We start from the raw sequence: 22,618 nt of genomic DNA, 5'->3' as shown, positions 1-22,618 counted from the left end.
ACAAACATAAACAACCAATATCAATTACCAGGTATATATAAATTGAAATGTAAAGATTGCCCTCTAATATACATAGGTCAAACAGGTCGCACCTTCACACAAAGATACAAAGAACACATAGCAGCCATAAAACATAATAAAGATAGTTCTGCATACTCTAAACATATTCTTAACACAGGACATGCTTATAACACAATCAATGAAACAATGGACATAATGAAAATAATAAAAAACAAAAGACACAGGGACACAATAGAAAAATATTACATATATCAAAATTATAAACAAAACTTATGCCTTAATGATAATAGTATTGAACTTAACAACCCCATCTTTAAAGCACTTCAGTACCTTGACCTCAACCCTGACAAACCACCTTTCACCCACTAGTACCCCAGTCGGTAACCAGCCACGATACATTACAGTCCAATACATCTCCGTTTCTACTATATACGATTACGATATTACTTCTTGGGTAAGTCAACATGATTTATTTTTACTATTTATTTTGTTTTCTATATTTCTTTTCAATTGTCATTGATAAAATTAAAATTTACTTCACAGTTCTACATAAAATATTGACGATACTACAAAATACAAAATACAAACCTAATAACAGTGACCTGTTGATAATACAACGCAACGAAGAAATATATAAAGAACAAGAAGAACATCATCAGAAAATGAAGAATATAAATTATAAAAAACAATAAAATCAATATTTCAGTAATACGTTTTAACTACATAACACCCCTTGATGGCTAAATTGTAGCCGAAACTAGTCGTGCAGTTCCTATGTAATCGAGTACTCGAAGGGGAACGTTAATTGATGTTTTAATCTTTTAACAATTTTATATTTGTGATTGACGGAAATAAAATTTTTAATATATATTAATACTTATAATCACAATATGACGCATTTACAATATCTTGTTTGATTAAATATATTTAGTTTGTACAGTCTATATACAAACGTTTGAAGTTTATTGGTGTTGTAAAAGTTATATAATATTAAAATATTTGTTGTATAAAATATTATATTAGCGCTCTTAATCGTAAATACGATTTTACATTATATTTTCTAGCGCTTTTTTGTTAAAACGACATGTTTCGACGGGTATAGACTGTACAAAATAAATATATAAAATATAAATGTGTATTTAGATAGCGATATGAAACATTTAGAATCATCTAGGTGTTTTTCACACTCTTTTATGAGCAAAGAACACCTTATGGGCCAGTCCGTGTTCATCTGTCATGTTTCCCCTTGGAACTAGCATTCCACATGATCCGGGGTCAGTATAAGAACACTTTGCAATGATGGATCCAATATCATTGCTAGAACACATTGTTGTATCAATGTAACCGATTTTAATTGTAATTGTAATTGTTGGATCATAATAATAACCTGATATCACAGTACAACAGTGACTTTGGACATCATTGTTGCACTTGTAGTCCCTTTCAAGTAACGTGATGTACAAGTCCTGATTTGAGCTGTGGTGTTCAACAAAGCAACTTGCTGACATTGCTACTCATTATGTGGCATGAAGAACACCTTTTGAAATTTTATTACTCTCCAAAGAATATGTCTTTCTAAGAATCGTAGTATTTGGTGCAGAGACAAAATTTTACCTGTTTGGTACATTAGCCATTAATGTTTGGTGAATCTGTACAAGGTGCATTTTAAAGGTTAGATAAATTTAATTTTGGAATATTTGTGACTGTAAACAGAGCAGTTTACAGTGTAATCTTCTTTTCGTATTTTTTAAATTTTTGTGGACTGTGTATGCAACTTTGGAATAGTTTAGAAGCTTTCCTTTAGTGGTAATTTTTCCCTCAGCTAAATTTTTGTCCTCAGGGCACTTCTTGATTAGAATGTGGTCACTTGGATTCAAGCTTTCATCTTTGAGAATATCCAGAAATCAGCAGGGCTAAGTAAGGTGAGTAAGGTAAATTAAGTTGCACTATCCTTCTTTGTCAATGAGAAACTCCTTCAAGGTTAAAGTATACAGTTGTCTGAGAAGTTTATACTAGTACTTCATGATTTAATTTCTGAGGTCTTTTCCAGTCAAAAATGTCATTCAAACATGGGTTCAATTCTCAGTGGTTATGGAGGTATGGATATAAATTCAAGATGATTTAAACAAATATAAAATATGATTGCACTTGTACTTAGGCATAACGGGGCACCTCCACATTTCAGCTGATACATGATGTACCTGAACGAGTAGTTCCCTTTCTGATGGATTGGCTATCGTGGTCACTGGACCTCACTCTGCTAAATTTCATTGTGTGGAGTTAAATGAAAAACATGGCCTGTGAATACAAAGCAAACAGGATGGAGAGTGTATCAAAATTTGATGCTGAAAGATGCGTGAATAGCCCCGATGTTTCCTTTTGAGATTCAGATCATCCCATTTAAAATATCCACAGCTCTGAAACCATTGAGATCAGACCCATGTCCATGTGACTTTTCTGACTGGGAATGACCTGAGGAATAAGATATTGAATTATTGACATGAGGTCACTGGACGCTCATTAAGCAAATTAACAGTCTTAACGACACAACTACTTCATATGACCTTAAGAATGCATATTATAATTAAGGCAAGTTGAGATAATATGTGGCAAAATTGCCAGCTTTTGTTGAGAAAGCTTTTACAGTTACGAATGACCAGAACATACTATTACAATTCACCTTATGTGTGTCAAAAATATACAGAAATATAATCTAGATTGTGTTGGTACAGTCTTCTCTCCTCCTCTCTATTTCTTCTTCTCGCATGTCATCTCTTCTCTTCAGTTATGCTTTCTTCTAACCCGCCCTCCTGCTTCTGCTCTTCTAATCTCACTTCTAATTTATACACTTCTTTTCTCTTCTCTTCTGTTATGTTCAGTGGTCAACATATTTACCCCTCTCCCCTTGATTCGTAATATCCTATCCTAACCTAAGCTCGGTTACCCGCTTGGTTTGAGGTAGTGTTTGGTTAGTTTAGGTTATGTTGAGATACGTTTCGTTGTGATGGCTTAATTTGGGTAAGGTTAGGTTATATTAGCTTTGGTTAGATTTGGTTTGGGTAAGTTAGTTTGTGTTACGTAAGGTTGGATTAGGTTACATCAAATTGTGTTGGCTTTGGTTCGGTATATTAACCTGTATCCACTTCTCTGCCCTTGGCGCCCCAACAGTTTTAGACGTTACGCTTGGCGTCCATTGCATCGAGTTGTGCAGTGATTCCGACACTTATCATTTACATTCCCAAAATCCAGTTTGTTATGACGCCTGGCGTCTCTTTCCCAGAACCATGCAGCATAGGGTCACATGCCTTTTCTTGGCTTCAGTTACATTTCGTGGCCAGTAATCCTCCTCAAACTTAATTTTGAAAGGCACCTCGAGCCTCACGTATGCTAAATATAACGTCTTTTGGCGTCGACACGATTATGAATGTGGCTACTTTCGGCATTGGTTGTTGCTTCCATTGGCGCAATGGAAGAGCCTCGTCTACGGTAAAATTGGAGTCCTTCGAAGACGTCGTGTCTTCTGTTTGCGTCATCACCAGACATTGAGATGGATGGATTCGAGCCTCCCAGCGTTGGTTTTCTAATTTCCTTTTCAACGACATATGGAGACGTGTAGTACATTAGACGTCCTTTCTAAGCGTCGGGACGTTATGCGTCGCGACGCCTGGCAGAGAGTTTTTGATGTGCCCAGTTCTCGTCCAAGAGTTCCACATTTCTGGCGTCTTATAATGTCGCGAAGAAAGGCGTCGCTTTCATAGCTTCATTTCCAAAGTCATCCGGACACTAACTTGGCGCCTCGTAAAGTCTTCACATTGTTCGGTACAGCGACGTTAAACGTCGCGACGTCTGACGTCGACTTCATAACGTGACAAGGACATCATGGCACCATCTCGGCACTCCACAAATGTGACTTAAGACCTTAGACTAACACTGGACTCCATTTTGGGCAACCGATGCCAGACGTTGTGACGTCTAAAATCGCGACGCCCTCAAGTGACGCCAAATTTACAGCAAATGTCTTCAGACGACACTGAAGACGAAACTAGAAAACGGACGCGAGCGTCGAGGAGCCCTCATAAGACCATGGGAATGTAACTCAAGCACTTGGGACATAATTAACAGCGACTTTAGAAAATCCACCCCCGGCGTCGCGAAGCCTTACCTAACATAACGAAACCTAACCCAACCTAACCAAACCTAACCCAACCTAACTTAACCTAACCTAACCCAACCCAACTCAACGCAACCAACACTATCATCAATTCTCTTTTACGCTCTTCCTCTCTTCTCTCATCCCTTGTTCTCTTAAACTCTCTTCTCCTGTCTCTGATCTATCTATCTTTCTTTCTCTTCTCTTTTACTTTTCCCCATCTCTTCTCTTCTCTTCTCCTCTCGTCTCCACGTCTATCGCCTCCAGTATCCTCTTGCACTCGCCTCTCATTCATCTACACTCCTCTCTTCTATTCTCTTCGCTCTTCTAGCCCATTCTCATCTCCTTTTCTCTCCTGAATTCCCCTCTCTTCACCTCTTTCACTTCTCTCATGTCTTCTTACCTCTTCTCTTATTATCTTATCTCCGTTTCTCGCCTCTTTTCTCTTCTTTTACCTATTATATCTCTTTGTCTCTTCTCTCTTCCCACATCCTCCTTAGTTTCCTGTCCTTTCCTCCTCTCTATTCTCTTCCCTGTCTGTGCTCTCTTCTGATATCTTCTCTTCTGTTATCTTCTCATCAGTTCTGTTTTCTTCTATCTCGCCGCCCCACTTCCGCTCTTACAATCTCATTTCTTCTAATTTATTCTTCTCATTTTACGAATTGATAATTTGCATTGTGATCTCAAAACAACGGTTTTATATTCAACAACGTTTTCACAGGCAATAATCCACATCAGGTGGCCATAATAAATCGACGTTCCAAGAGCCGTCTGATATCACATTCCTGATGATGAGGACAAAGATGTCTCTTGAAACGTCGGTTTTTCCACCTGACTGACACAGCTGTTTCTCTGTGAAGTTTTCTTTGAATGTAGTTGCTGCCAAAGCTGTAGATTCTACATTGCTTTTCCTCATGGCTCATTTCTGATGTAACAAAATTCTTTTGTAACCATACGTTCAGAATTGTAAAAAATCTAGAGAATCTTCAGTCAAATGTTGGAATATAACTTCGAAATGGGACATGATTGATTTTTGTCACATATCTCCCGAGACACTATTTATAACATCATGTAACGTACCTAACATTGCATTTATTACAGTTCATACAGCATGATATGTGAACATTTGTGACATATAGAGAATGATGAAAGATCACTGCAAATTGACTCAAGTTTTGTAAACGTTTCATAATTTCTGTTACGCTTTTTATACAGATAATTTAAACCTGCAAATAATACGTATAGAATTTCTTTCTTTCTTCCCAGGATAATTGTGTTTGAGCGTCTTCCATTTCAATGAGTCGCCGACATAATGAGCACCTTTCAAGATCTGCTGTTCTCCTTCTACTGGTATTTGAGTTGAGTGTGATGCCATTTCTGAACATTGTGCCTCATGAAAATTGTGTGCTCATGGATCTAGTAGTGTCCTCAGGAATATGCTTTTATAAGGTATATAAAGCTTGAAATAGTTTGTATGAACAGTATATAGACACTGAACATTTTTAAGTATTAGCTGTTAATTTTGCTAGTAATCTTCCAGTTTCCGAGTTATGATTTTTGAGAACCAGCTGCTTTCAATGTTGTTCTCAAGTGTTCATAGTTTAAAATCGTTTTTAACTCATAAATCAGTATTTTAATCAGTGCAGTTCAGAATCTTCACTTGCTTCGTTGGGTTCCACAGGTACGGACAAGAGCCGATCTGAGCTGTGTAGTTCATGCTAATGTGGGTGATGAAACAGAATTGGTTTGTTCTGTGTACAGACGAAGATTTCCGCCTAGTACCTTCCACTGTCGCATATGTCAAGCATGCGTCATTAAGCGTGACATTCACTGTGTGTGGTATGGCTTTTGAGTATGAGTATGAATGGACAAGTTGTGACTAAGTGTTTTATTAGTTCTTCAGTAAAATATCATCATCATTCATGGTGCTTTGGCATATTTTCAGGACATGTACACCCCCCAGTAAAATATTTCAGAAGAACTTATTGCTATCTGAGATGAGCAGTTCTGTATTGTATTCGCTGTTGAGCGTGGAATCTCTGTAGACTGGAAACAGACATAAAATAAAAGCAGTTATTATTGTAAATGGTAATTGCCCTAGTGGCCTGGCACCTGCTGTTTTCTGAATCCTGAATTAGAGTACACTTTTAAAAACTGCTTATGGTGAATTTTTTTATCTACTTATGATTTCAGGAAAGTAATAAGAGGAAGTTATGAGATCAATTGTAGGTTATGTTTTTTGCATATTAATCATCCTTATTTTATTTTAAGGTTGGATTGTTGTATCGGAGACAAGAATCACCAGTTGTTTGTCTTCGGAGTTTTATTTTCTGCAGGAGCATTGGTGTATGGGGCCATTTTAACTATAACTACAGTATGCCATCCGTCATTCTATATCATGGAGACAGTCCTATTGCCTGATGACTGTAGTGATGTTTATCATAATTTCATGTACGTTTTTCTGAATTAATGTTATTAATTAAAATGAATATTTTTATTGTAGTCTGTCTCTTATCCGAATGGTGATAATCTTCCTGGAAATGATGTGACAAGCTATAGCATCTACATAATTTTTAATTTGATATAATGCCATCTGTTATAGCGGTAAGCTTTTGAATGTCATCAGATGTTGTATTAACAGACTTTAAATTCAGATAAATTGGGAAGGAAACATAATTAACCAATCGTTTTTAAGAAACATAGAAATTTGTGTTACTTGCTACAGAAACAAGTCACGCTGTAAGTAGGAAGGTGTAGTTTATATGGTATGTAAATTATATGGAGAAGTGTCTTTATTTTGTTGTATGTATGTATGTATGTTGTTTTATTCTTCTGTTCCCTGTTTCCGGTAATTTTGAAACCTGATTTGTTTGAACTGTTTCAGGATTGCATTGTGCACCAATGTTGGCTCATCACCTTAGGAATGACTGGACAAGAATGGCGTTGCGTGCATGGGTGCACGTGGTGTGCTGCACTGAGATCAGACAGGCCTCATAGTCGTGGTCTGCTATGAAATTGGAAAAATTTCTTGTCCTGTCGCAAGTCTTTGAGAGAGGGCCAGGAAAGGTCGAAAGAAGGTTCGATGAACTCTGCGTAATACGCAATACAGTTCATGCCAGTTGTAAAATAACTGAAGAAGACTTCAGGCTCAGTTTAATTGTATACAAGAAGGGATAAAGATGGATGATCGACGTGGTTTATGTTGTGTAGAGGTTAGGGCTGCTACCTTCACTGTATCTACTCAATTAATTAATTCCTTAACTGTTACTTAGTTTTGTAGTCACTGTGTTAAGATAAACTACCTTTTCCTCGCTCATATATTTTGACGTAAATACGTCTATAAGGAAGGGTCATTCGGCAAAAATGTGTTACGAAAAAGTTGTCAGTGGAACCACGGTTCCGGAGAATTTTACGTAAATACGTTTATACGGAAAGGAATTTTATATATTGGCTTTATTTTAAATATTTCCTTTATACTTGCTTTACAATTGAGTAAAGTTTGATTAAGACATTGCTTATTTAACTTGAATAAGTTACGTTTAAGATGGGTCTGTGGTAGATGAATGTAATTTAAAGTAATGTAATGTAAGGTGAGGTAATGTAAAGTAATGTAATGTAATGCAAAGTAAGGTAAGGTAAAGTAAGGTAAGGTAAGGTAATGTAATGTAAGGTAAGGTAATGTAAGGTAAGGTAAGGAAAGTATGTAGGTAACCATTGTTTTTATTTGTTGACAAACAGATGACGTTTCCTAGGTAACATAACAATGAAGTAACAGTTTTTCGTTTCCCTTTTTCGTTTCCCTTTTTCGATTCCCTTTTTCGTTTCTCTTTTTCATAACACTTTTTCGTAACACATTCTTGCCGAATGACCCTTCCATATAGACGTATTTACGTCAAAAGTGTTACGAAAAAGGGAAACGAAAAAGTGTAACTTCATTGTTATGTTACCTAGGAAACGTCAAACTTCATTGTTATGTTACCTGCGAAACAAAAAAGTGTAACTTCATTGTTATGTTACCTAGGAAACGTCATCTGTCTATCAGCAAATAAACAACAATGGTTACCTAGGAAACTTCATCTGTTTATCAACAAATCGACAATAATGGTTACCTAAGGAACATCTGTTTACTCGGCATTTTTGTTACCTAGGGAACGTCATCTGTTTACTCGGCGTTGTTGTTACCTATAAAACATTCCATTCCATTACCTTACCTTACATTACATTACTTTACCTTACCGTAGAATACCACGGTGGTCTAGCGGTTAGAACGCTGGCCTTGTAATCCTGGGGTCTCGGGTTCGATTCCCGGCGGTGCCCGAATTTATAACTTGTGTTGGGCAAGGCCGTGGTCTAGGCAACACGAAGTTTTCCTCCGAGGGCTTCCCCGGTTTCTCCGTGGCATCCCAACAATTACCCCATTCACACACAGAAGAAGGCAATGGCATACCACTTCTGGATCATCTGCCAAGAACGTATATGAACAGGTCCCAGTCCGACAGAAGGATAGAAGGATCCTGTTCATATGGACCTGTCGTCAGACAGAACACTAATTAATTAATTAATAACCTTACCGTACATTACATTACCTTACATTAATTGAATTGAATTGAATTACCTTAACTTTAATTTACCTTACCTTACCTTACATTACATTACATTTCATTACATTCAGCTACCACAGACCCATCTTAAGCGTAACTTATTCAAGTTAAATAAGCAATGTCTTAATCAAACTTTACTCAATTGTAAAGAAAGTATAAAGGAAATTTTTAGAATAAAGCCAATATATAAACTTCCTTTCCGTATAGACGTATTTACGTAAAATTCTCCGGAACCGTGGTTCCCCTATCACTTTTTCCTTATTATTTGTCTCAAGTTCAGCAATTTTGTCCTTCAGGTATTCCCTTTTCTTATTCCTAAAGGTTCTACTAGCCTCACGTCTCACGTTACATAAATTATCCGCATTTGTTTTGTTTGGGTTCTGCAACCATTGAAATTTTGTTTGCTTCCTTCGATCTATTAATTTGGAACATTCTTCATCAAACCACGGTTTATTTTGCTTTCTCCTGTAGTATCCTAGTTTCTCTTTGGCTGAAATTTTGATGTAGTTTCTGACATTCCCACTCCCTGTTGATGTCCGCACTTTCATTGTCTTCATTTGTCTCTAAAATTTGGAACCTATTTGAAATTTCAACTTGATATTGTTCCTTCGCCTCTCCCTCACTTAATTTTTTCAAATCAAATCTTTCTGTGTCGAAATTCTGCTTAGTTCGTCTACTTACTGAAAGCCGCTCCCTCACTTTTGCTACCACCAGATAATGATCAGTGTCGCAATCTGCTCCTCTGAATGATCTCATATCAATTACATTTGTCTGCTTTCTCTTATCTACTAAAACATGATCTATTTGATTGTGTGTTCTGCCATCTGGAGAAGTCCAAGTATATTTTTGAACATCACGGTGTGGAAATTTTGTACTTTTTACAATTAAATCTTTTGACGTAGCGAAGGTTACTGCTCTAACACCGTTATCATTACTAAGTGCATGGAGACTCTCGCTGCCTATTTTGGGTTTGAAGATATCCTCCCTACCAATTTTTGCATTGAAATCTCCTAGCAGAATTTTCATGTGATACTTGCCAAATGTATCAAATACTGATTCCAATTCTTCATAAAAGCTATTCTTGATTATTATTATTATTAAGTGTTCTGTCTTACGACAGGTCCATTGCTCTTCCCAAAAAGAGCTCTCCAGTTGTCCCTATTCTCGGCTTCTCGCTTTAATTCCTGGAACGTCATCTTCTCTGCTCCATACAGCGCGACACTCCATACGTAACACTTTACTAGTTTCTTCTTCATCTCCAAGCCCAACTTGCTAGTGAGAAGTATCCTCTTCTTGACGAAAGCTGCCTTGGCCATGGCTATTCTTGCTTTTACTTCCTTGGTGCATAGGGCGTCCGTCGTGACTATGCTTCCCAAGTACTTGAAATGCTCCACATTCTCCATCTGTTGGTTTCCAATTACAACGTTCAATGGTTCTGCTCTCGGTGCTATCCTCATTACCTTTGATTTTTCAATGTTGATTTCCATTCCATACTCTCTACCTGTTTCCACTAACTTGTCCATCATGTTCTGTAATTCCTCCTCTTCCTTCGCCAATACTACTAAGTCGTCTGCATACTTTACAGTCTTTATCACTCTTCCTCCAATTTTGAAGTCTCCTGTTCCCTCCAGAGCTTCCTTGGCAAGCCATTCCCCGTACAGGTTAAAAAGAATTGATGATAAGCAGCATCCCTGTCTTACACCTCTACCTATCTCAACGCTGTTGGTGTCTCCTGAGTCCAATCTCACTTTGACTTTTTGCTGCATATCATCGCTTTTATCCTCAGTTGGGGCATGAACATTAAGGACAATGATGTCGCACCAACGTCCTTCCAAAATTATATAAGACAACCTGTCACTAACAAATTCTATTCTCTTAACTGCTGCCCTAATTCTGCTATGCACAAAAAAACCCGTCCCTAGCTGATGATTGTCATTCCCCTTTCTATAGAAAAATGTAAAATTGTCCTCTGGGATCGTGCCTTCCCCCTCCCATCGCACTTCCTGCACTGCCACTAAGTCTAACTTATAATTCTCTAATTCTCTACTCACTGATTTCAGTGCCCCAGCCCAATAGAGGCTCCTAATGTTCCAAGTACCAAATCTCATGTCCTTTTTCAGTTGCCTTGGTTGTGCCAAATTGTCCGTCCTGGTCCGAGGCTTAGTTAATTTTTTCGTAACGATGCTTTTTTTACGGTGAAAGGTTGTTAGCCTTACGCCCCAACCTGGAGGACCAGGGTATCACTCTTAGTCTAGCACATCGCCTTAGACCTGTCCGGCTGGGGTGACCCTACCATGGGCCGAAGCTGGCCGGCATAACCCTAAGGGTCATTTAAGCACGCAAGTCTCCTCACCCGGCAGATTGCCTTCGACAAGGTGGTGATACCTTCGAGAAGGTGGTATTTGTATCACAATCTGTATATGCTATGTTGTGCAGAACTTACCTCTGGATGAATGATATTAATCTTTGAGTACTTGTTACAATCCCCTGACCCTATCAACACGGCACCTTCTAGCTCGACCATTCTTTTGATCTATATGCAACGTATTCTGAAAATCAAAGAAATATATGTAAAATCTGTTTCGAGTAAGACATTACATATTAAATGCATGTCACCTTCACATCCTATTAACATACAGCACCATCAACCACACATTACCACCAACACAAGCAGGATTAGGAAATTGCCCGTTAACAATGGCGGGAAAATCCAAAGTGGTACTAAACACGTTTCTATTAGAAAGTGCAACACATCGGCATATAAAAAATTGACAGTGGAACCACGGTTCCGGATAATCTGACGTAAATACGTATCTGTATTTAAACTATATTTAAGCAATAAATACAATGAAAGGAAGGTAGCTGAATGTAATGTAATGTAATGTAATATTTCCTATATAAGTAAAGTACTTGTGATATTCTAAAACGTTATTGGCAGCACAGAATCGAAGTCAAAATTGTTAGCTCCTAAACTCAAATCTCATTTGCGCTTAACTTCTTCACCATCACATAAAGTCCGTAACTTATTTTAACATGTTTTGTGAATGTAATAACCGTATGATGAGATGTCATATCTGTCTGGCTTATTACTATTCAATAGTTTTCCATAAATGTTTGTAATGGCGTTGGTTATCTTATGTTATTTTCTTTTGTAGATACACGTGTGTCAACGTATTTCCTTACAGAACGTACCAACCTTAAAGTAATTTATGCTTTCTGGGATATCGAGTACTAACTTATGCTAACGTGTTATTTGTTACGAAGTTATAATTTACATGTTCACAATTAGTTTCAACCGCTGAGTTACCAGATTACTTCTCAAACATTTAAGAAATTGAAGTGTAATACTTACTGGTTGACTTAAATAAGAAGCTCTATAGGCTTGTATTTGAAAATACAACATTCCCATCAAGGTTGAATGGTATTTCATTCACTAAAAGTATCTTAAACATTGACTGGACCACACAGTAAAGTACAGTAATATTAAGTTTACAAAAATGTTATATACCAATTGACGTATTCTGTCGGTTGCATGGTTCTCGTGTTACAAGACACAAACCCGCATGTGTGTAAGTATAATTCACTAAGAACTTGTAAGCCCACTATTTTTTTTTATATGAACATCTGAAGCGAAATTTCTACCAGACTCTGTTGCGCAAGAACCTACAAAACTTTCATCTCCTGTCTACATATTTTATGTTCTATGTCGGGTGTGAAGAATGGTTTTAAAATAAGTCATCATGTTACAAAATAAAGTGTAAATATTTATCAAAAGTTTCATTTATTAAAGAATATGAAATAAAATCTACATATAATAAAAATATTGCACTCTGGTTGCACATAATAAAAAACCTGCCCGTCTTTGGTAGATGGAGAAACGTTCAAGTAACTTGTACTAGTGTTTTAAGGGACATATATCCTTTAGTATCTTTACAACGATGCTCTTGAATTGCAGTAAACCTACTGATGCCTTTTTGCTTGTCTAAATATTCATATTTTTTGAAAGTATTTTTTATATGACACGCCCTCTTTTGACCTACATAAAGTTCACACATATATAAATGAGATTGTTATATACATGTAAATATTTGTGGTAATGGTGTGTTAGCAAACGACTGTTATAGGCATTATTCATCTTCTTGGTTTTCTTCCAAAACATATTTCGAAAACTAGATGTTTCCTTATATTATGCGAATATTCTATTATGCTGGACACTTGTATTGTCTCAGGTACGACGTTCCGAAGTACAGCCGTCTATTTCTGTTGCCACGTGACTGTGCCACTATAATGTAATACCTTTTTCTACATTTAGTTTGTTTTAATTCATATTTTTTACTGGTGATTATCGTACAAACTTGGTATTAGAAAATCTGAGGTTCGAATCCAGTCGTCGCTGCTAATATTGAAAATGAATACATAAGTTAGTTTACTGACAACAATTGACCTATCATCTGAAAACGTGAGTTAAAAGAACTCCCGAAACGTTACGAACAGCAAAAACACTTTCGTCAGTTGGTAATGTTCTACATAATATTATTTCAATAAATAAGACATTATTGAAAGAATTAGACAATTATTCGAGAATACGATTTCTAAAATTCTGTGATAATTTTAATAACATTTATAGTTGAAATATTGAGAGCATTTTATAATTCGTAAATTTGATAGCAAAAAAGGGCGGCTGAAAAAGTACGAATGTTTGACAGTTTTTGGTATTTCATAATTCCCTAAATTTGTTAGAATGACGTTTTATAAACTTATATTCTTAAGCTTAAATGTTAAATTTGTATATAACTTTCTGAAAAAAAATTTCACTCCAGCGAAAGGCTTGTTGACTCTCGTTTCTAACGCTGAAAGAGTTATACAGTATGTCCGTAAAATAATGGTGGGGTAACACACAGTCATAGTTTTGGAACAAAGCACGTTAGAGACATGAAATAAAAGTCTAAATAAAGAGAAACTCCCCAGTTTTTCTATACTTAAACAGGTTCTAGCACAAGCGCATGCGCTGTGTTACTAGGTCAACAGATCATGATGCGGAATTTTTAGACAAATTTTTGTTCAGTGATGAGGCTACGTTTCATGTTTCGGGACGAGTCCATCGGCATAATGTTAGAATATGGGGTAATGAACCTCCATATGCCATTATGGAACATCAACGTGATAACCCGAAAGTTAATGTGTGGTGCGCAATTGGACGAGACAGAGTTATTGGCCCCTTCTTTTTTGCTGAACAAACTGTGACGGGGAAGAACTTCCTGGATATGTTAGAAGGGTATGCAGTGCTCCAAATACCGGAGAATTTCATTTTCCAGTTAGATGGAGCTCCTCCACATTTTTCCACATTCGTGCGGGATCACCTAAACCAAAAATTTCCTCAGCGATGGGTCGGACGAGGAGGGTGGATAGCCTGGCCTCCACGCTCTCCAGATCTTACCCCTATGGACTTTTATTCGTGAGGTTATGTGAAGCAACAAGTGTTCTCTGTCCAAATAACAAATTTGGACCATTTGAAAGGAAGGATCACTGAAGCTGTTTCATCAATCACGCCGGATGTTATCGGTCGTGTATGGCAAGAGCTTGAATATCGTCTTGATGTCTGCAAGGCAACTAAAGGAGCGCATATCGAAATCTACTGAACAGGTAAGATTCGTGGAGAGTTTCTCTTTATTTTGACGTTATTTCATGTCTCTCTCGTGCTTTGTTTGAATACTATGACTGTTTGTTACCCTACCATTATTTTACGGACACACTGTATATATATATATATATATATATATATATATATATATATATATATATATCTTGGAGTGCATTTCCTTTAACAGCTAATAGGATCTTATACACCGGATACTTCTATTTTATGAGAGATGGGGAATATAACAACGATTCTGATGAAACCTTCCGGGGATGCATATTAAAACGAATGACTCTGAGAACTGTGAAAAACCACTACGCGAGACCACGCTGTCACAAATACATGTTAACATGATATACCATTAAAAGTAATCTAGACTATGATATCTCCAAACTGCATCAAAGAAATTGAAAAAAAAAACCTTCTTTGTGCACGTATTGACTGTATTCTTGTACAGCATACCACGCGTTGTGATCTTCAAAATTCAGCTGCATTAGTAGCCGATATCACGTTGTCAGTCACAGTTATTACGAATAGTTGCATTTCTGAAGATATTTTGTGAAGCGAGTACGTATTTCTAATAAACCCAATTTTTATAGGGTGTTAAGTTCACGAACTTCCAAAAATGACAAGAACAAAAGTTAAGAATTCACAATTTCAAGGAGTAGCGGAAAAGATTATTGCTTGTACTATAAAAATACAAAACATGTTATCAGAAATGTCCTGCAGATATCGCGTTTGGTAGATATGTTATTCTTATCAGCAATGGGAACAACCAGAAAAATAAAAATTCTAGCAAAAATACTTCAAAAGTTACTCGTTACTTCCCTGGTTTTACTCACTGAATGAGCGACGTTACATCCCTTACGTTTTACTTTGTACATGTGCGATTTTTTTTCCGGAAAATTTCAGTTGAGCGATTTCGCGATCGAATGCCGAGCCACGCCGCGCGCATGCTGATCAGTTAAAAGTTAGTCACAGTTCGTGATCCGTATCATCGCAAAACGAGGATTTGCTGCATAATTTCAGTATGCCGTAGGATGGTGACTGTAATTTCTTGCCACAAGTTCGCCTTCAATAATAGTAGCGCCAGGCACCTCTAGTCACGGCCATTTGGCTGGGACCGGCCGCTGAAGAACTCGCGTTGTAGCCTAACAAGTTGCGGCGTCTCATCTCGCCTGCTGAAGTAACCAACTGGGATCTGCACCTGTTTTCTGTCTGAGCTTTCATTTTCTGTCTCTTCCGGTGTGTCAGGGAACAGAACTGGTCCGGGATTAGCAGCATGTGTTGAACTACCGTCACTCAGAGCCTGTACATTATATAGTCCTGAATCGTACGAACTTAGACCACCAGGGACTTTATATGCACTTAACCCACCGAGATCCGGGTAATAGTAGTGTTTTCCAGAGGCGTAAGCCGAAAATGGTGTGATGTAACTAGTTGATCTCATTGGTGGGATTGATTTAGTAACAGAAATTATTGGTGAGACCGGCTTTGCATCTGATATGATGGGTTCCATCACTTGATGACTGGGAGAAATGTGTCTCGAAACTGGGTGTCGGGATGGGCCTGTTTTCTTAACAACCGCGTTGAAACCGTGGAGGTCATCAGCTGTGTAATCGACTGTCCGAATAGAGCCGTCTGGTTCAAGAACACTGTAGGATCCTTTGACTTTATCGCCGTCTCTTTGCTCCCATTGACTCTTCAAATCGCCTGTGTGATGATCCTTCACGCCGTAATTAAAATGGTATTTGGGGTGAGCCTGTAAACAAATGAAGAGTGAACCGTATAAATAAACGCATTTGTTATCATAAGTTCAGCATCTTTATGTACAGATAATCATAAGATACTGATATTATAATGTTATGGCAACTTGTTTCGATCTAGGTCTACTAACATCATCAGGCAATTCAAGGTGCCCAATTTTTCTCATGATTTAATTTTTATGTAAATTATACCTTTCAGTCTTCAAGTTCTGTTCTTGGTTCAGCCGTTAAGCAAATAGTTTTGTCAATAATATCCATTAATAATGAAGGTTAAAATTAAATATTATTTAATTTTTAAAATTAAATTTTTTTTTAAGTGGGTCTCTATTTATCACTGCATGACATGTTCTCGATTTAAGGATTGAGAAGACGGCCTAGAGATATAGATTATTCTTGCAAATATATGAGCTACTGTCAGCTTCTTAATAAGGATTCTGACGCGTGGTGGAGAATATATTACGTCTGTTTAACAATTTTATTCTTTTCCAGTATTTTGATTTCATCTTTGTGTTGTAGGTGTGTGACAGTGGTACCCTCTATTCTGCTTTATCATGAGTGTATGGTTAAACTCGTCGCTTCATAGTTGTGATTTCTGTAAAAATATCAGCTGCGATGCATGAGAATTAGAGTAATTAGAAGTGTACCTGTAGGATGCTCTGCCAACAATAGTGGTAGTACCTAATTCTGCCGGGGAATGGCTCTCTAAATAATAGAATAAAGACGTGTTGATGCTGTCTGACAATATGGCAGAAGTGTTTGCGTGTTGTAAACCAATAAGAACAGCGACATATATAGTGTGAAAATCAGTCAAGGTATCGAAGATAGAATAACAGCTTACTGCTGAAAAAAGAAGTATTAAATATCAACAGAAACCGATAGACGAAAAAAGCGAAATTATCGAGAAAGAACGACTCTAGAGAAAGCCCTCCGAAAGGAGCGCGTTGCTCTAGTATAGATAAAATTCATAACATAGAAGATACAGTGGTGTCACGTGTTGCATTTTGGGACGTTCGTTTTATTTGAATTGGAATTGTTCTATTAAATGTATTTGTACACAATCATTGGTCCTTTTGTCTTATATCTGAAAGGTTAATTAGCGATCTTGGCTTTGATAATCTACACATTGCTGTCCATCAGACAGCAATATTATAGGAATACACGCAGAACAACTGCGTTTTTCATTTGTTCTTCAAAATACAGGCAAAAATATTCCTTGCATTTTAATTCCTTATAGAAGCGTTTAAATTTGATTGGAAATAACACACTTCCTTTCTATGTGCTAAAATTTATATGTGTATTCGCAGTTGTTCCTGGTTCATTGATATTTACCTTTAAAATGCATTTAGGCTGTCGTAATGGAAGACAGGTTTTGATGTACATACAAACCTACTGTTAGCGCTAGAAGTAGTAATATGCGATGAATCTGTTGTAACTTATGACGTCATGCTTCCCTTCCCCTCCTTTCACTCGTTAAAAGCAGGATGACTCACATTTTTTCACCGAAAATAATAACAGGTGCACGGAGTAGCACAACCATGGGAACTATTTACTGTTACGCTAATCGAATCTCTTTAAAGTTTAGGAAATAATCATTGTTACTTTAGGTCGATATTTGTGTACATTTTGAAGATTCTCAAGGAAACAAAAAAAAAAAATAACGAATAATAAATTGACCATAATCGGGTTATAGCTTATTCCAGGTCAATAAAACTACACTCGAAAAGGACAGACTATCCAGTATTTGTGACGTGAAGGAGCAAATTTAGTTCTGAAACTGCTATTGGCTTTAATGCAGAGATCTGGGTAGATCAATGGCAAAATATTGACTCGAATTCGGTTGGGCAATTTGAGCCACATAAAAAATTTACTTGACTGAAAATGTTAGTTCTTTCTAAATGCAGTCCTAGGACTTCGTCCTCTTCTATGACAAGGCTGAATTTAAAGACAATTGACAGGCGACTGATCGATCTCACATTAGATCCGCTATCCTCAATGGGACTGAACACTTCTGCCTGAAGGTAGACTTTTTCCGAACATGCAGCACAAGGCTCAATTCTTATCCGGTGATAAACATATTGTGTGTATGATGGAATAGTATTTATTAATTTGTATTAACGTGTTCAGAAAATAGAAAATTTCTGTCCAGGACAAGAGTAACTATACGCATTTTATAATAATATCAACTGAAACATTTTGGCTTTGATAGGTTAAGTTAGTTTAATTTACTTAAATGCGTATTTTATGGATTAGATTTGATTTCCTGATAAAGCGAAGTCGAACATACTACCATATAACTACCTATTTCTGGTTAGTTTAATCACGAATTCAATGCGGAATACTAAACATATCGTGCCCTAAATTTATATTAAGTTATTCTTTCTTTATGTGTGTTGAGTCATAATTGATTTATACATATTAGTCTGGAACGCGAAGATTATTTCTGAATCGATTTTATCGTTGTAACATTGTTATAAATGATAATGTTGAAACCGTAGGGTACCTTACAAGGGCTTAAGGAACCCCAATGTTACAAGCAAATAAGTTTTATAATTGTGCAATTTTCAGCTCAACTCATAATAGCGACAAGTGTATCAGGATAGTGACGACGAAATATATCGAAAAACTAAAGAAACCTTTTGAAATTTTACTATCTGTAGAATTTAAAAATCTGTTTCCTCGCTCCAGTAGTTTTAAGCTTCGCTAACGTAGGATATATAGAATTATTTACAGAATGTAACAATATTTTAAAGCTTTAAAGAGTGCAGGCTTTAAAACCACACGTATGAGAAACATAACATTCCCGTTGAACAGCTTTGTGTTTTAAACCACTGTGGCCCTGCTTATCTGTGTGATTTTTGTATTAAACGGTTGCAAAGCAAAATAACCGCAACGCATCCAGACAGCTTATGCACTATGAGAACAATTTACGATTAGTGAATCATCAGGTTTTCACGATGGCGATTATGAAGATGGCTGTTTTCTGGGTTTTTGTGCCGTGTAGTTTGATATAAGAACACCAACGTTTCAGAGGTTTTTGGTGCCTCTATCTTGTGGGAGGTGGAAAATGATAGTCAGCAAGCACCTCTGAAACGTCGGTAAACCTTCACCAGAATACACGGCGCAACACCCCAGAAGACAGCCATCTTCAATGGAAATAATTTGAAGTTGCAGATAGCAGACACTACGTGACATGTCATACACATCTATTTAAATTTTTTACACATTTAACATAATAATATAGAAGCTAGTGAGTCTAATAAAAATTTGCTTAAATGAAACCTGTAGCAAAATTCGAGTAGGTAAATATGTATCTGAGACATTCCTCATCTAGAACGGTCTAAAACAAGGAGATGCTTTGTCTCCCTTGCTCTTTAACTTTGCGCTAGAATATGCCATCAGGAAAATCCAAGATAGGCAGGAGGGTTTGCAATTGAATGGGACATATCAGCTATTGGCATATGCTGATGATGTTAATTTATTGCGGGACGATATGAATACAATAAAGAGGAACACAGAAGTTTTACTAGAGGCTAGGAGACAGGTAGGACAGAAGTGAATTCAGTAAAAACTAAGTACATGTTAGTATTTCTTTAGCAGACAGGAGCGCAGAATTGTCTTAGGGTGGCTAAGAAATCCTTTGAAAGTGTTACGAAGTTCAAATATTTTGGAACAACAATAACAAATAACAATGATACTCATGAGGAAGTTAGGAGGAGATTAAATTCTGGAAATGCTTGCTACTTCTAATTCAAAATATTTTGTCTTCCCGTCTGATTTCTAAGAATCTGAAAATTAAAGTATACAAAACAATAATCTTGCCTGTTGTTTTGTATGGGTGCGAAACATGGTCTCTCACTCAGAGGGAGGAACACAGATTGGAGGTGTTTGAGAACAGGGTGTTGAGGAGGATATTTGGGCCTAAGAGGGAAGACGATGGGGCATGGAGAAAACTGCATAATGATGAGCCCCAAGTATTTGTCAGGGTGATTATATCAAGAAGATTGAGATGGGCGGGGCATGTAGCACGCATTGATGGGACAAGAGGTGTGCATTGGGTATTGGTTGGGAAGCCTGAGGGGAAGAGGTCGCTGGGGAGACCTAGACATAGATGGGAGGATAATGTTAGGTGGGATCTATGGAAGATAGGAGTTGAAGAAGACTGGATTTTGTTGGCCCAGGACAGGGACCGGTGAAGGGCTTTGGTTAATTCGGTGATGGTCCTTCGGTTTCCTTAAGCCATCTAGTTAATTTAAAATAATAATACAGAACATCGAAATTCGCCTCGTTGGCTTGGGCTTCTAATTGTAATTGAGGTTGAAGAAAGTGAGAACGTTTGAAGTTTGATAAGTTTTGGAGTGTGACCAAGCACCAAAGTGCCAAGATTGCAGACGAAGTGAAACTAAAGCAAACATAGCACAAGATATAACATACTGCGGAGAAAGCCGAACTCTGTGGGCAGTTAGACGCCAACAGAGCGTCAGCTGGTATATAAGTGAATCAATATTGTAACTCAGTATTTTAATCCCTTAGTGCCTTCCTATTTCTTTTCATGTAACGTGCTACTCGGAAACTTCACCGTTTTATATTTATTGTTTCCTGCTTTCCAATTTTTTGCTGTGTTAGTCAGCATAATAAAGATCTATGTTTTGTTTTACCTTCTAGACGTTTTGTCTGGCTCCACGCAACAGTGAAATTCGAAGCTAGAAGTAAAGTTTTCGAACTTGTCACAAAACGCTGTAAGTCTTTCATCGCCTTAGAATAATTCTGTGTTCATAACCATACAATATAAATAATATTGTATGTACGAAGCAACTGAATCAATGTAGTAGATTCCTTGAGAATATAACAGGTAAATATAATACTCATTTTACATATTTCGTAGATTCTTTATAATTTAAAATATGTGAATCATCTACACAACTTTATCATAGCAATTTATGTCTTATATTTGGTTTCCACCATATGTTTCGGTCAACATATTTGCCACCTTTAGGTAGTACAGTAATTTATAAGGCTAACATTGAACTGTCTAGCATGTAATATTTTTTTATAAGGAATGGCCAGTTAGTGTAGCAATTAAAATGCACAGTGTCATTTAAATAAAAGTTTTAGCGATTGAATTCTTGTTTTATGATTATTATTCTGCATTATTTATGAACTCAACTCTTTGTGCAACATGACCCGTCCATTAATCGTTCCAGGTTTGATCATTATAATAATATTTGTTGATCATTAAAAATAATTAATTTCCTCACTACAAAGTATTTTGCTTCCTCCCTCTTACCTCCAAATATTCTCCTTAGCACACTCTTTCTTTTTCAAATAGAGGTAACATGTACGGTACATCGAAACAAAACAGTAGATAAATTTGTGAGTTTAGTACATATTACAAATATTTACATTTCCCGCTTAATGCAACAATACAGAAGGGAATTATTTCTTATGCGAAAATCACAAGAATATCAAATATAGTGTTTTGCACGGGAAATTTTATGACTTATTTGCTCGTGCTAACTGAAGGAAAGGGGCAGAAAAAATATTTTACGCATCTTTTTTATGCCAATTTTCCCTGCAACTCAAATCTCAAAGCAGGTTATAACAACCTGTTTTTAAATAGTAGGCAATACATCAGGATTAAATCATAGCAAATATACGTTAAGAAGCTAATTAAAAACAATGATAATAACGTACGTAACCCCCTAAATTTTAGACTTCAGAATTTTATGAGAAGTATACTTGAGTACCAACCTACCAGTAACCTTGAAATCCACATAATGAAAAGCTTCATAACTTCTACTATTCACAGCATAGCTTTTACCAGGACAGCCATGGGTCTACGCAAAACGCATGGGAGAGATAAAAACAGATACAAAACATTTGTTGAAAAACTGAGAAAAAATATATTGCTTTTGAATCTTGAGTGCAAATGCGGTATAAATTTAAAGCGAATCTTAAAATATATAGTACATAAGTATCTTTTGGACCTACGTAGATCAGAATTGGGCCTAGTGGGGCTATTTTGAATAGGGTAATAAACCTGTGGGCTCCATAATTGGCGAGCGACTATAAATATTCAAGATGGACCGTACTTCATAACCTTAGTTAATTGTAGTGCTCCAGCTGAACACAGTTTTAATTTTTGTACGCACAAACCTGCAGTATGAATATAAGTGTTATGAAACCCAAGCACTAGTAACCCGTGACAGATGTTTAGCAATCCACTCTCAATACTTAGGCTTCAAAAAGGGAATATCTTCTTCCTTTTGAGAATGTAATATCAAGAAGCGACACTTTCCTTTCATATAACAAGCTGTATGTGCGAGTTAATCCTTCCATTGTTTTTCTGTCTCGTCTTATAAACCGTAATGTGCCTCATGTCCTACTTGTAGTCGGAGTTTGGTTTTTACGAATCTAACATAAAATTATTAAATCTGAAGCGTAT

The 22,618-nt window shown here is 36.8% G+C and overlaps 2 protein-coding genes across 3 annotated transcripts in view; one reads left to right on the top strand and one right to left on the bottom strand.

Annotated features, from left to right (window-relative positions):
- Positions 1–407: 407 nt before the first annotated feature.
- On the top strand, positions 408–7,925 carry LOC110841030 (protein beta4GalNAcTB pilot-like). Of its 2 annotated transcripts, none has more exons than XM_087349632.1 (6): positions 408–475; positions 1,862–1,943; positions 5,438–5,620; positions 5,853–6,010; positions 6,443–6,622; positions 7,056–7,925. In XM_087349632.1, the coding sequence occupies exons 3-6, from the start codon at positions 5,468–5,470 to the stop codon at positions 7,090–7,092; spliced, it is 528 nt and encodes a 175-aa protein (XP_087205758.1). In that variant the 5' UTR covers positions 408–475; positions 1,862–1,943; positions 5,438–5,467; the 3' UTR covers positions 7,093–7,925. The 2 variants fall into 2 exon arrangements, with proteins under 2 accessions (XP_087205758.1, XP_087205757.1); XM_087349631.1 differs by lacking the exon at positions 408–475 and adding an exon at positions 1,478–1,692.
- Positions 7,926–14,421: 6,496 nt separating this feature from the next.
- LOC110834431 (uncharacterized) overlaps positions 14,422–22,618 on the bottom strand; it is a 32,134-nt gene continuing 23,937 nt past the window's right edge. Inside the window, exon 3 of the mRNA XM_022073569.2 lies at positions 14,422–16,172. Coding sequence (XP_021929261.1) covers positions 15,510–16,172 — 663 coding nt within the window. The 3' untranslated portion in view covers positions 14,422–15,509. The remainder of the gene's footprint in view (positions 16,173–22,618) is intronic.

Source organism: Zootermopsis nevadensis, unplaced genomic scaffold (assembly GCF_977971745.1).
Source record: "Zootermopsis nevadensis isolate Lab colony 2312 unplaced genomic scaffold, Znev_1.0 Znev_ptg000016l, whole genome shotgun sequence".
In the NCBI taxonomy this organism is placed as follows: Eukaryota; Metazoa; Arthropoda; class Insecta; order Blattodea; family Termopsidae; genus Zootermopsis; species Zootermopsis nevadensis.
This window is presented reverse-complemented; position numbering and strand designations above follow the sequence as displayed.